At 35.5% G+C, this 14,971-nt stretch overlaps 1 protein-coding gene across 10 annotated transcripts in view; it reads right to left on the reverse strand.

The window, feature by feature from the left end:
• Positions 1-14,971, reverse strand: part of DMXL1 (Dmx like 1) — an 86,285-nt gene that overhangs the window by 43,178 nt on the left and 28,136 nt on the right. For all 10 annotated transcript variants that reach the window (XR_011323107.1, XR_011323106.1, XM_069775802.1 and 7 more), the window contains 11 exons: positions 13,964-14,132; positions 10,507-10,719; positions 9,556-9,809; positions 8,771-9,455; positions 8,127-8,248; positions 7,473-7,562; positions 7,074-7,167; positions 4,844-4,960; positions 3,331-3,555; positions 981-2,678; positions 286-396 (listed from right to left, as the gene is read on the reverse strand). Coding sequence is in view for 8 of the 10 variants with exons in the window: in XM_069775802.1 (XP_069631903.1) it covers positions 286-396; positions 981-2,678; positions 3,331-3,555; positions 4,844-4,960; positions 7,074-7,167; positions 7,473-7,562; positions 8,127-8,248; positions 8,771-9,455; positions 9,556-9,809; positions 10,507-10,719; positions 13,964-14,132 (3,778 nt within the window). In the remaining 2 variants the exon portion in view is untranslated. The remainder of the gene's footprint in view (positions 1-285; positions 397-980; positions 2,679-3,330; positions 3,556-4,843; positions 4,961-7,073; positions 7,168-7,472; positions 7,563-8,126; positions 8,249-8,770; positions 9,456-9,555; positions 9,810-10,506; positions 10,720-13,963; positions 14,133-14,971) is intronic.

The following is a 14,971-nucleotide window of genomic DNA, read 5'->3' on the forward strand; positions in this document are numbered from 1 at the left end:
GGAACAACATGGTACTAGGAGTACAGAAAAAACAGTTCTTTTGGGGAAATAGAAAAAATTAAGAGTAAAAAATTGTTAGAAAAAAATCATTTCTGTTTCAAGGCCTCTATGTAAAATAAACCTGACATTTTCTGCTCTGGCATACAATCATATTGAACTTTTTTTTTAAAAAAAAAACGAACAAAATAACTCATTGATTCTGCAGAGGCATGTCAACAGCACAGCAATCATATGTACAGCTACATCACTAAGATTCACCTCATCTAAAAAAACCACATCAGTTACCTTGGTGAAGCAGCTGAGCTCGATGTACAGGAGGAAGGGAAGTTGTTAGAAACGTGTGAAGCCGAACAGCTAATAAAAATTTTAAACCGCACTCATCAAGAGTTTCTCCACCTGGAATTAAATAGTTTTATATGCACTTTAGAGAAACTACTATAAGTAGCTATTGGGTGTCTTAACAGAAGAAATACTTTACAATTCTGTGACTACTAATGCTTTAAACTCATAAATATAACAGCTTAATTCATAATTCTTCCCTTCAAGGAAGGGAAAGAGGAAAATTTCTAATACAAAAAGTTTTGAAATTTTTTGTTCTTAATGCAAGAAAGAGAAAAAGTGTTATCATATTAAAAAAATCCATAAACTTATTTCTCCATTTCTCTACATAGTGCAATAAACATTGGCACTTAAGAAAGTTGCCTCTTCAAAAGTGAATTAGAAACAATTATGGTATGTGGACTGATGGACTAACACTAGCATTAACAGTTAACAATACAAAATTTGATTTTATGGAAGTCTGAAGTCTTGAAACTTTAGTTAAACAGTAAACACTGTGATGGCACAGTAAATACAGGCTATAATATGAAATAGAACTATGACGTGCTTTCATAAGCCACAAAAATGTTCCAAAATAGGAACTAGTCCCCACAAAGTTTGTGAAGCACAGTAGTGCATTTAACCTGGAAGAGACAACTTACCCTGATTTCTGTCTCTGCTTTCTCCAATGTCAGTACTGGTAGTAGCAATTGTATCTGCCAAGGCCATCAATGACATTTGCTCCATCCTAGTCAGACCTGGCAAGCTTGAATGAAGCAAGTGACGAGAAAGAACTTGAGCATGCTCTGGTCCAAAGTAAGTTGGGCTATATTGAGAAAGATCAATGACTTTCGGTTTCGAACTGTCTTCATCTGCATCAAATGTAACAAGTTCATCTGCACTTATAACAGTATTTTGAAAAAGATCTTCATAATTGTCATTGGTCTTATCTTTTTTATTTTGACTGTTTTGATTATTAGACTTCTCTGAACAGGAATAAGATGAATCATCATCTGCAGCAAGCAGAGCATACAAAGGCAATGGTGGAACAGAGTCTATTTCAATATAGTCGGTACTCTCTGTTTTGCTGAATGTTTTGGGATCTCTTGCAGTACTTCCACTAGCACTGATGGTCAGAGATCTGAGCCTCTTGTCATGATTAGGTTCAGATTCATTTATAGCAACAACTTCTCCCGCAATGCACTTCACCAGATGGGACAGAATGGCTTTTGCTCTACGTACTTTACCAAGATCCATGAGTTCCAACAGTTGATATGGATGGTACTGAGGTAAAGTGGGAGATAATGTATGAGCTGCTTCAAAAAGACCAGAATCTTCCATTTCCATAGATAGATCACTAGCAGATCTTTTCCCACTAAGTTTCTGTGCAAGGCTGGTCATAGATCTGGTCAAGGTTCGCTTTGGTGGATGCAGACCTGAGGCAGCTGACTGGCTTTGTTTCATTAAGCTAGTTATGCATGGTGTACTTCCACTGCAGGAATCTGTACTAGCTAGTTCCTGCTTGGAAGGAGTCTGCCACTGAGAATAAACGTGCATTTCACAATCCATTCCAACTACAAGAATACCATCACGCACCCAAGACAAGGAGACTGGAAAAGGAGGTGACCCCTCTACAGATGAAACCAAGTCGACACAACGCAGCAGAACAAACCTAGAAAGGGTTGTAGCCTTCGTACTGCCACTATGGGAGATTGCTACAATCTCCTTACCATTTTGTTCTTGCGTCTTCCCAGACAGCTGACCAAACATATAAAGTTTTGATCCAATTCCCACTGTTAGAATATGTGAACCATCTTCCCTAGACATCCAGTCTAAGTGTACCAAGTGCTTAGTGCTGGGCATAATATTCCCACCATGAGACAGAGAAACATCTTGTCTGTTATATGCCACTAAATTACTATCAATACTAACACCAGAGTCTAATATGGTGCCTATCTCATCTAAATGAAGAGTCTGTTCTAGAATCCAGGAAGAACCCCCTGTAGACTCACATTCAAAAATACCAACATGCATTATAAAATCTTGAGGAAGATGACTATTTTTAGATGTTACCTGCTTGTATGCTACTGCTAATCTGTTTGTGTGTGCACAGCTAACTTCAGTTGGCCTTCCTGGAACATTAATAGCACTACTACTAAGAAGTCCATCCTCAATCAGTAATGGCCATTCTTCCCATACATATGTAACATCACTACATGCATTATATTCTGGCATGGAAGAAGCTGATGATTCAGTGGTAACTCTGCATCTCCAGAATCGAACTTTTCCATCAGAGCATGAAGTAGCCAGCAGATACGGTGCACGACAGACAGGATATATGGAAGAAGAACTCAGATGTCCTAAAATTAAATGAAATATACTTTTACTGGAGGAAATACTAAAAAGCAAGCAAAAAGATTAAAGATGTTTTTATTCAGTTATTTTATTATTCTGAAACAAAAAAAATATTAGCACTTCCTCACAAAGAGAGTTGTTTGCAGGGCTTCACAGAGGAGACATGACAAAAATACTATGAAACCATTTTACCCTTTGTTTCTATCTCATGCTCTAGAGGGGAGTCAAATTATATTATTTAAATCTGGATATTAATAACCATCATCTCTCCCATCAAACAGACATTTCCCATTCAGAAATCTAAAAATCTTTTAAATATTTTTGGAAAGACTACTGATGGAAGCCTTAAAATTTAAGTACAGATCCTACAAAAATTTTCATGACAAAAAAACAACTTTGTGTTTCAATAATTGCTTTTATTGCAAGAATTTTGAATTCAATAAATATTATACCTTAAGTAAAAGCTTTATTTTAGTATTAGTTCCAGGATCAAGATAAAAAGTCAGGGGATCAAGTTTTAGCAAACCTTTTGGATCCACCTACAGGCTTTTAAGTTTAACAACAAATACCAAACTTACCATTACTTTGTTTCTATTTAAGACCAAACTCAGAAAGGCAAGGATTCCTTGTTTTATTCTTTAAAAAAAAATTACAAACCTGCTGATGGCTTTACACTTATTATCTCTACTCCTTCTGGCAAATTCAACTCTTGACTATACACCATTTTGGAAGACAGAGTAAGCCAGCTGGTGCTCTGAAGGTTTGCTCTACAGGCCTGATACTTTTGAGTGAAAGGTGATTGGATCTTCTCTGGATCTGGTGAAGAATACAATTCTTCTGTTTGTGTTGCCACTTCAGGTGTATTTGGATCTATCTTTTCATCTAAAAAAAGTTTACATTGTTAATTTTAAAAAGTCAATGATTTCTTTTAACCTAAGAAGTAATTTTACTCACATTAAAATGAAAGTAAAATTTTAAGTTAAGTTTTACATGTCTCTTTGGAACTTTTAATGAAATGCATTCCCATATTCAGATTTAAAGAGAAATGCTGGCAAAACCCAGATTAAATACTTCTGAAAATCTAGAACTTCTCAGAAGTTATAGCTTTAAACTCTTCAGAATTAAAACAATCAAACTGTAACCAGAAAGGCCAAAAGTGCAGATGACAGGTATGTATGTCATTATCCATGGAAATTACCACTTCATGAAGCACAAAATACCTGCAGCTAGAGAAAATTAAATGAAGACCTCCCTGTCTTACCTTACAAATTGGGAAAATGTATTTTTAAGCAAATATTAACAAAACTTTTCTGAAAATGTAGGATCTCAGAGATTATGTGATACAGATGCTTCATTACTTTTTTTTTTTAAATAAAACTCAACAGTTGAAGTATGAATTTGATGGATTTGGAACATGAAAATTGACAACAGGTTGGTTAAAAAGCCTTATCAGTAATACCCTCACCATAAGTAGAACAGAAAATTTGGATCTATAGTCTTCTCACCAGCTTATAAACTAATTGAAATAATGCTTCAAATAAACGAAGAAATTCTGCCTTTGAAAGCAGCAGTAAGACAAATACCAATTTGGTTTAAATGACAAAAACATGTATTATAACATATTAACCTCTGTTATGTGGTGAATGCCAGACTTGTTTTCTTAGTATCTTCAAATGTTAATGGAAAATTACTGAAGTATATCTTAGCTTACTTAAAAGTTTTATAGGTTTTGTCATAGTTTGGTAGTCTGAAAGAGAACCAGATTTCAGAACTTCAAAATTGTTCAGAATTGTAGTTGTATCTCTGATGTTTAGGTGCTTCAGACTACAGTCCAATTTAGAACTTATGCATAAACTCAAAAATCGCAGAACAAAAACTTCTGAGAAGCAAAACATCTGAACTGTTAGGCTGTAATAAAACCAGATAAATATATTTGCCCTTAGAATGCACAAAAAATACCAAACTTTGGGCTCACACTGAACTCAAAATCTTCAGTATTCTGAAGATTAAGTAATCAAGAAAGAATGGGTTGTGATGAAAGCTTGTAATCAAAGAATTGCAGATTCTTTTCAAAAAGCTGAAATACATTTTAGAATACACTGAATAGCAGATATATTTATGAGATGGTGGCTTTTTTTTTTTAAACAGAGACTACAAGATAGAAACTTACCTACTGAGACAGGAATTGACTTCAAATGTAAATGCCACATATGTAGTAGTGAATGGTTGTGAGTATACTCTATTACTATCAAGTAGAATTTTTCAGAGAATCCAGTCTGCTGGTTTCCTGATGAAATTCAAAACAGGAAGATTGCAGGGGTTATTCATCTGAAAGCAGAACTACATTTTGCTGGCTAGCAAACAATCATATTAAGCTATTGCAAACTAATAGAGAAATACAATGGTCTGACTACATCCAACTCTGTTACATTAGTTTTCTCAGTATTTTATCACAGGCAATTACCACTACAATTATAGGTACACATATGAAGAACTGCCAATGTTTCCTTTTAGAGAGGACAACATATTTGCCTGAATTTGCTGTGTTTAAAGTTAAATCCCAGAATGTACTCTGAGCTCTACATCTTTGCCTTTTACATGCTTGTTTCTTAGAGTTTCTTAGCTATTTGTTACTGGCAACTGTAACAGTTAAGACAGTGAGCTAGACAGAGGTTTGGCCTTTAACGTATAAAAAGTACACAAGTTACATCTAGAGAAGAAATGCCATGTCAACAGTTGGGAAAGTCACAGCCTGGTCTAATGGATAGGCTCATCAATCACAACTGAGCCAGACTGACCATATAGTCTGGAATGCACAAGAGGTACAATGCTTCTTACTAACAAATTATTTGCTATAGTTTCACCCCAAGAAAAGATGACATGAATTTAGGATCAGTTGAAGCCCATTTCTGGAGGGTGCACCCTGCCATTCTCCCTCTTTAAACCAAAGACGCATTAGGACCAAGAAGGAATAGTTAGTTTAGTGACCATCTTTCCTCCACAATTCCTCCAACCCCTCTTTAGGTGTGCATCTATGTAAAACATGATCAAGGATAAGCTGTATTTGCCCTGTGGGTTTGACATTGGGTTGCTTATAGTACTGGGAAAAAAAAAAAAGAACAAATCTGCTTGTGTTTTTCAAAAACAACATGAGCTAAACACTTATCTGCTTTATTAAAGGGGAAAGAGTGGGTTTTTTTAAAAAGTAAGGAGCTGAAAGTACTAGAAAATACCTCCAAATTACAATGTATGCAAATGATATGCTTCTAATTTACAGTTTTTCAGAGGGTCCATTTAGCCCTATTTCTTACACAGCAGCAATCCATATAGACCTTCAGAACACATACAGATGTATACAGTTGCCCTCTTCAAAGATCAAATAGTTTCCATATTTCTTCCTTTCTGTTTATCATACTCGACATGCAAACGTACAACAAACTTATGCTGTAGAGTAGCACTTCTTTTTGTTCTCTATTTTGTTCCTAATTTTCAACATCGCATTTACATTTTTTGACCTCTACTGAGATTTGGGTAGACATTTTCATAGATTATCTTCATTACTTCAAATCTCTTTTTTGACTAGAAACAGCTAATTCAGAGTTGATCACTATGACTATACAATTCAGGTAATACTTTCCTAGATACCTCCCTTTTCTTCTAACAAAAATAAATTTTGTTTACCAAGTTATTACGCAACATTTTGACACTGTTCACAAGTTTGCTTCCTTTTGTTCAGCATTCCCTTTACTACTGCAGATGACTTGGTATCACAAACTTTACTCTGACCCTTTTTTCCCACGTTATTTCACTGGAACAGAACAAAACAAAATTGAGATGCCTATATAACACAACCACTGACCCACTCACCAAGGAAAACCAATTATTTATTCCAGAGCAATTCTGATCTGCTCTGATCTACAAATCCACACACTACTCACAGTATTATATTTTATTGTTGTGTTTTGGGGTATTTGTTTAGCTTGTCATTTATTATACCACACAAGGCCTGGTGAAGCAGCATTTAGCTGATGTAAAGGATGAACATCCATCTTGAAAGCATGCAGTAAGCTTTGTCTATGTCATACCCTACAGCTACAGCTCCACATTTAAAACCCCTTCCCCCTCATGCAAGATAGGTATCTGCAACAGAATGCTTAATGCAGCACACGATGGGTATCTCATGATTTAAGCTACTTTATCTCAAATTTGGTTGCACACTACTCTTAAAGGAAGTGCAATAACCATGAGTTTCATTAGACTAGATTTTGTTCTTTGGTATATAAAGATCTCAAAGTTATTTGACCTCAAAATGCTAAAAGCTGTATAACAAGTTCTTTTTCTCTGTGGAATGAAAAATATAATACTTTGTCTTCAATATTGTGTGAAAAAGAATTCTTTACCAGAGTCTGATAAATTGTTCTTCTTTTCCTTCTCCTGGTTATTTAAAATGAAGTCTTCTTGAAAGACATGGAATAACTGTGTTTTCCTGCCATGCTAAGAAAGTAAAAACATACACAAGAAGTGAACATCATGGAGTGTACTGTTTAAGACTGCTCTCTAACATGGGAGTTTTAACTTGGTAAGTTATACGCATTAATAAAATGTTTCTCAAGAAAATGCACCTTCATTACTCACATTCTTTTCATTTACAGGTACTATGAAACCAAAAGCAAGTATATGTCAGAATCAATCTTTAAATACCTCACCTTTACCTGATGGAGAGCTACAAGTATAGTCGTTATTAACACTTTTTAAACAAGCTAATTACGGTATAAAATGAATACAGAAAAAGATCTTACAAGCTCTGTGATAGCATCCAGTTCAATGATACACCCTGGGCGAGCTGTAGATTGCTGACTTATGATGTTAAAAACTTCACCAACATATTTCTGTTTAAAAAGAGTCAGAGGGATGGTCTTGTTAACTCAGTTTTGTGCATTTCAATAGCACAGCCTACTAGGTAGGTAAAATATCACTAAGCAAATGTTAACTAAAGCATTAAATGTACGCTGGTTACAATCCACCAAGAACACAGATAACATTCCCAGTTTTACCAAAAGCCACATTGTTTTTGATGGCTGAAAGGTGATAAGAACACGTGGAAAGCCTTCTTTCCCCAAGCTGCATTGTCTTGTCAACTTTTCCTTAGTACAGACAACGTGCGCGCACACATAGTTTCTTGCTCTGTTATTACTCCTTGTAGTGCAAATGTTTCAGAGATATTTCCCAACCAAACATTGACCTGCCTCAATATGCAGAGTTTGAGATTAAATGGAATGCAGTATGACTACAATGCTAAAAAGCTTTACCATATTTGTTTCTACAAGCAGAGCTAAACTACCATAATCTGTTAAATTGTCAGCAACCAGATTAGTCAGTTACCAACAAGTCTGAAACTAGTGCTGCTGAATGAAGTTCCAACCTCCAAAAACTTGAGACAGCTTTTCACTTACGGAAATTTCTGGATTGGAGAGCTCACACAAAAGTTTCTTAGCGTCTATTACAGCTTGATATAATCTCAAATGCTGTCCATCACTAGCCACAAAGCAAGCACTTGGAGAATTACAGTATGCACCTGAAAAGTAAGAATGCAAAAAGTGCTCAAGTATTCAAACACCAGCTTGCTTCCTTTTTTTTTTTTGCAAGAGGCAATTTTGAAGTTATGAAAGAAAACAATATAGCATAACAAAAATTCTCTCTTGTTAATTTCTGTTCACAAGCAAGAACTACAAAATTTAATGCTGCACTCAGCAACCAAATCAAAGTATATGAAAGGAAATGAGAATCCCATTTGCAAACCAGAGCAAAATCTACCTTTGCTTTTAAGTGTTCAACACACTCTGAAGTATGCACTAGCATCCAAGAACTTTACTGCATTAGCTCCTAAAATATGAATGCATAAAAAAAGGTGGAAGAACACAGCAATTCTTCACACATAAATAAACAATTTCCAAGTATCAGCAACTTGGAAATTTGTGAAATAAAGGACCCATACTTAATTCCAATGCATTCAAGTATACCTACATAATCTAATAGCATTATTAGGCTACATCACTTTTATTCTAGAACACTTCACAAATCAGGAAATTAAACTCACCAAGGCAATAGCTGGGTATAAGTGTGGGCAGCCATGCAACATTAGAAAAAGCTGACACATGGAGAGAATTGATCCGAGCAAGTTCAGAAACTCCACCAGAAAAGGACAAAGGCCCAACAGGGTCAACTCTCCAAAGAATAAGTTCACTGTAAACCGCATTGGGATCCTGGGATGTTACATTCGCATTGCCTTTACTCTGAAGTCTTACTTGTGACTCCTGAGACTTTAAAGAATCATTTGCCTGTTTTGCATTCTCAACATCTGGTGAAATTAGAGCATTGTGATGTGAGGTTGTAAGCAGCAGTGGTAATACCGAGTGGCAAGCCAAGTCATTAAGATGAAAACGGTGACCACAATATCGGGATTTATGTGATATACTGAGTACAGTTGAAAAAGCAGATTCCTCAGCAAAACTCACTAGCCACTGGTTCAATGACCCATCTGCATGTTTGGAAATCATCATAACATTAGGTGTGAAGATACTTAGTTTTAAACTGTTGGTTGATTTACTGTGTCCAGAAGAGATTAGCATAGATGAAGATCGTGTAAGGCTAGGAGGCTTTTGTTTGCCTTGTTGAATAGCTAAGTCAACATTTTTGGTACAAGCATACATCACTATACTTCTGCAAAGAGAGTTTGCATCACCCGTCGGAAATGCCACAGGAATTCTTGAGACAAATGACACCTGGAATTTTAGGAAAGGGAGAAAGAATAAGTACTAAAGTTGTTTTCTCATCATACTTCTCACTGAATAACAAAGCAGAATACAGAAAAAAATAAAGTACCTGCACCTGGCGAAACATGCCGGGCTGGTATTCATCTAGCCAGTCCACATGCCATATCAGCAGTGAACCATCCATAGGATGTATACTGAATAGCATGTCAGCATTTTTACTCCATTCAGAAAGTAGTACTTCGATCTCGTGATCAATAATAGCCGTAGATAAAGGAACAAGGCTTGAATTTGGAACAGTTTTCTCATCACCCAGTTCCTTCTTTTCTTGGTTTCCTTTTTGTTCATCTCCATTTTCATCAACTTCTAGAACACACAGATATATATATGTATTATATTGAAAAGGAGAAGTATAGCAAGCAGTGTTATGCAGGCATTGGAGTACCTTTCAGACCTTTTATAAGCCACTCATATAGGCACAAATTTAAAATTATGAAAATTTTAACCAGAAATCCTCTAGTGGACCTCAGTCAATGAATAACAAACCAAAACAGTTTATATTGGACTTTAATTTCAAATACTTTCATTTTTCCCCATTTTATATAAATTTTTGCATGCATAGGCAGAACAAAAGCAGTTATCTCCAAACTGTATACATTTAAACTAATTTACTACATTATGTTATAGAATAGAGCTATTTAAATTAGGTGTACATTAATATTTAGAAAAGAAAGTTAATTCTAAGGTTGCACCTGCTTCCTTAAAAATGTTAAAATAACACACTTTCATGCAAAGGCCTCAAGGTCAGCCTAAGTAAATGATACAGCTTTCAGTATAAATAACTCAACCTCTGGAACAACTACGGACAAATTTAGAATTTCTAGATACAGATTTCTGAAAGTCACTTAGGTACTTCCAGTGTAAGGGAAGGAAATGCATAGAAATGCTACTATAATCTGTCTGTATCCTTACATGTCAAGTTGCCCACCTCTTACTTCACATGAAAGAACATTACAAATTACTTTGTAAAATGAAAGCCATTTGTCTATTGTAAGACTTCTACCTTCTTCTGATCTGCCATCCATCTGATTAGATTCCTCAGTGTTAGTCTCAGGAGAATGATGTTCAAAACTCTTTTTAAGTTGTTGCAAAAATACTTCCATGGATAAGGTAAAATGAAGTTCTTTATTGTTTAGCCAGTGCACAACAAAAGGTCCACTTCTTTCTTCATTTTCACCAAGACTCAGAGATGTGATAGAAGGGAGTAGAGGAATATCTACCAGAAAAAGATGTTGACATTTTGAAAACCAAGTAGTTTGGTCAAAAAATAATTTCAGAAAAATTGTTTTTAAGCAGAAACCCTACCATGAAAAAAAATATGCTAAAGGTATTGCCACCTGTCATTCATTTCACCAACAACATTTACTTTCAGTATAAAATTGCACAACTGCTACCACAAGAGATGTTCCACAGACAGGCTCTTTGGTATGCTTGCATTAGGATTACAGTATGGCCCTGCACTGCCAGATCTTCATGATGTAATACTGTCCGTACAGGTTAATTTACCTTGTCTTTTGCTACTACAGCTCAGTACAAACCAAGTTATTTAAGCATAATTTCCCAACACTTAGTCCACAATGGAGGCTGCAGTAGGCACACACTGTAATGAAGGACCACATATGACAGGGCTTACACTAGCAAAAACTAGTACAGTGACCAGATGACAACCTCTGTAACACCATCACATCAAGCCAGGATTTCTGATTCCTATAGATTCCGTTATTGTTTCACATTGCCCTGTGATGCTACTTGGTGTCCCAGATGGCCGTGAAAAATAAAGCAATAATCACAAAGTATGTGACAGAAGCAAGTATCAGACTGCTGCCATCTAAATCAAGAGTGGCTAAAAAGCAGCTAGGTGATTTACTGCAATTTCCTCAAATGAGCCATACAGCAACATGCTTAAAGCTCAACCTGCATTTAATTCCCACCTTGAAGTCTCCATATATATTCTGATCTCCTTCTGCTCCTTATTTATGTAGCATCACTTAAATTCCATGCCCTGGAGACAAAATACTTCTTACTCCAATTCTGGTTTTATTTTCAAAGCCAATGATGGCTTTGAATTATTTACCCTCCAGTCTAGCCTAAGAAAATGGTAACTGAGAGCACACAGGACCACCAGGACTACCAGTAATTTTGTTGTGGGGAGGAGACACAGCAGGGGAAAGTGGCAGAGGAGCATGGAATATTTAATACAGTCCATCTTCCTAAAGAGGCCAACTAATGCCAGTCTCAAAAATACCGTAATATATTTGGCAAAAACAGAACTTGGAGGGAAGAATTCTGTTGCCCTCTCTTTGGAAGACAAAGCTACAGTAAACGTGAATAAGAAGGTGAAATAGAAAGATGATGTTTCAGATTATAAATTTAACTACTTTGAGTATATATCAAAAGATTGCTAAAGAAATCAGTTTTCTTACCCATTCTCCTACCTCAAAACTAGCAACTTCTAACTGATGCCCAGCTCTGCACAAAATCCTTAGTGAATTTCTATTTGCTTCATAAATCACATTCACTCTTTCCAGAAAACTTCTAAGGTTTTTGGGTTCAATAACTTCTTCTGGCTTTGCCTAAAGACAATTTTGTTCTAACAACCACTGCTTATTCCTTTCACTGAACTCCACCCAGGCTAAATACCAGTTTAAGTAAGACCCTAGTATAAAAGGTCTGAAGGATTTTGTTGCTTTAAGAAAATGAGTTTCAAAATTAACAACAGAACACAAATAAAATAAAAATTTAAAAGACATTTATTCTTATATATGACAGCATTATTCTTCTTCAAAAAGTGAAGTGAATGACAGATAAAGCTGCTTTGGCCTTAGTTTTTATCAAGTACTCCAAATGTTGTAATAAGGGCAAATTTTCAAGTGAGAGATCATAAAACGATTCGGTTTAAATTAAATGAAAGGAAATACAATTAGGTTTTCAGATTAAATTTAATTTCAAAAGGGCAAACTAAAAGGACTATTTAGAGCATCTGGTTAGACTGATGTACTTAAGGACTTGACTGAGGGAGAACAGGTACTTTTTCAAATTAAGCTTTAAGATGTGAAAGTTACTTTGGACAGAGGTTCTGCATTAAAGAACAACCCGTTATCCTCCAATCTATTGAGTTAAAGACCAAGTGATCCAAAAGACAGTATCAAGATAGATAATATTAATACAGATAACATAGACGCAATACAAGATCAAAAAGGCCAAAGACAAGGGTTTGACACCTAGGAAAATATTTTACCATTCTTTTCCAAAATTATTTTTAGTCTCATTCTGTGAGTTGGCTGTTGGGCACATTTATATTGCAAAGACTATTAAAAACAAAATTAAAGTTTAGTTATTATGTATAAACAAACAAGAAAAGAAGTGCATTAACAGTAGGTATAAAAAAAAAAGATAGTCAAGTATTACATGCTAGCCACATGAAAAAGTTAGCTAGCTCCTTGTGCATTTGAAGATGCAGAAATGCAGAGAAGAGAACCACAAATCTCCAAGAAGCTTTAGGGAATTTTTCCTTTATGACATTAGATATTAATGTATGTAATGACTGGAGACATTTCCTGTAGAAACAGGATAGCATTAATGATACCCCACAAAACTGCAAGAAGTTCCCTTGTGGTAGGCTGATGTGATTCTAGTCATATCTGTTAAAAGAAACATGAACCAATACTAAAAAAGGTGAAGACTAAGTCTAATCTTACAGGAGAAAGTGTTAAGGAACAAAAAGCAATTTAAAAATACTCCTTATAAGACAGAGCTTAACTAGTTTAAGAAAAGGATTACAAAATAAGTTTGTTCATTAAGTCTACACACAGGAAATCACATCATAGCAGTAAAACCTTAATGAAAGGCCATTCAATATTGCACTTCTATTCAGTTTTTCAATGAGCAGTCATGCACTTAATTTTCAGCATACACAAATGATTATGAAGACAGAAATACTCACAACTATAAGGGATTTTCCTTAATGTCTATCAACATATTGCTTGCAAGCAAGAGAATAGTAAAGCTTATGGAACACAAGATGAAGGCATGTTTTGCTTGGTTTAGAGACAGAAGAGAAGTACAGGGATGTGTGGTTACTTCAGACACTTAGTGTCAGGTACTCATTTTAAGCAGCTGGAAAATTTTTAATTTATCAGTGTGCTCCCAATATCATACACAATTCCCAGTAAATTTGTAACTCCAGTTACAAATACTTAGCCTTCTGCATCTCAGACCACTGTGAATCTTGGTTAAAAGATGACCAAAAATGAAAGACAGGATTACTGTAGAGAAAATGTATTCAAATCATTTCATTACTGTAGAAGGTTCTTTCATGTATCAAATGTAACCAGCATGCATTTTGCATGATCATGTAAATACCGTACAAATAAATCCGAGCCAGTTAAACTTACACAGACAACACAGACCTAACAGAAATTGTAGCTCACCCTGTAGCAAGGATTTACCACAATTCTTACCTGTGGCTGGATTGATACTGGCTGCAATATGAAAGTGACAAAGTGCATTTGCATGAGGAGGAGTGTTCCTGTGAACTTCGTGGGGATCTTGCTGATGTGGAGAATACCCAGTATGTGCTACAACAGCACCTGACCTCCTCCTTCCTCGTCTAAAGTGCCTCAGGTTTAACTGCATAAAGAATAAGGTATCATTTTAATTCCTTCCAAAAAGAAAAAGCAGCTTTCATCTGTAAGTGGTTTTCTAGATACTAGTGAATGAGATTTTTCAGTTTAAAAGCTACTTTAAAACATCAGTGGAGTTTCTTGCAAAAATTACACTGTTCAGGTTGTGTCTGCAGTAGAGAGATACTGGTGCCTTCATATTCATTTATGAAGGTCCATACAGTACCTTAACATAGTAACTACTTCCTATTTCAGTCTGCAGACAATGTTAATACAGTTTTTATACTTAAACAGAAAATACTATTGTGTTTCATAAATGTATACCATGCTTATTCAAGATTCTGAACAAAGAAAGCAGCAAATCTGAATAACCTTATTTCAGAGACTGGAAAACTGGATCAGTGGTTTGGAACTGATTAGATCAGTACTTCCACTCCCACCATAAGAGCCTAGTGAGTTTTAAGCTCTTCCTCCCTTTATGCAAATATATGTTTCCATGGGAAAAATAACGTTCAATGTTTAAGACTGACTATACCAGTATTAAAAAGCCTCACTCCACATACTGCACAGTTCAACTCCATTGTGCTGCAGATATCTATGTGGGCACCAAAAGATACAAGAAGGTACACAGTTTGTATTAAGAATGGTATTACATTCTTGGCACGTCTTTTCACTTGCTATCCTTTCCATCTTACCACAGCATCCTCATGGAAAATAGTTTTCTCTCAATTTTTATGTAATTGTTACTTCTGATCTCTAATGTTGCCTTGTATTTTCCACAAGAACAGAGGACTGTGTCCAGCTTCCTTCCCCCTTTGAATATTTTTTCTTTGCTGTGTTATGCCT

This window comes from Haliaeetus albicilla, chromosome Z (assembly GCF_947461875.1).
Source record: "Haliaeetus albicilla chromosome Z, bHalAlb1.1, whole genome shotgun sequence".
NCBI classification, from domain to species: domain Eukaryota; kingdom Metazoa; phylum Chordata; class Aves; order Accipitriformes; family Accipitridae; genus Haliaeetus; species Haliaeetus albicilla.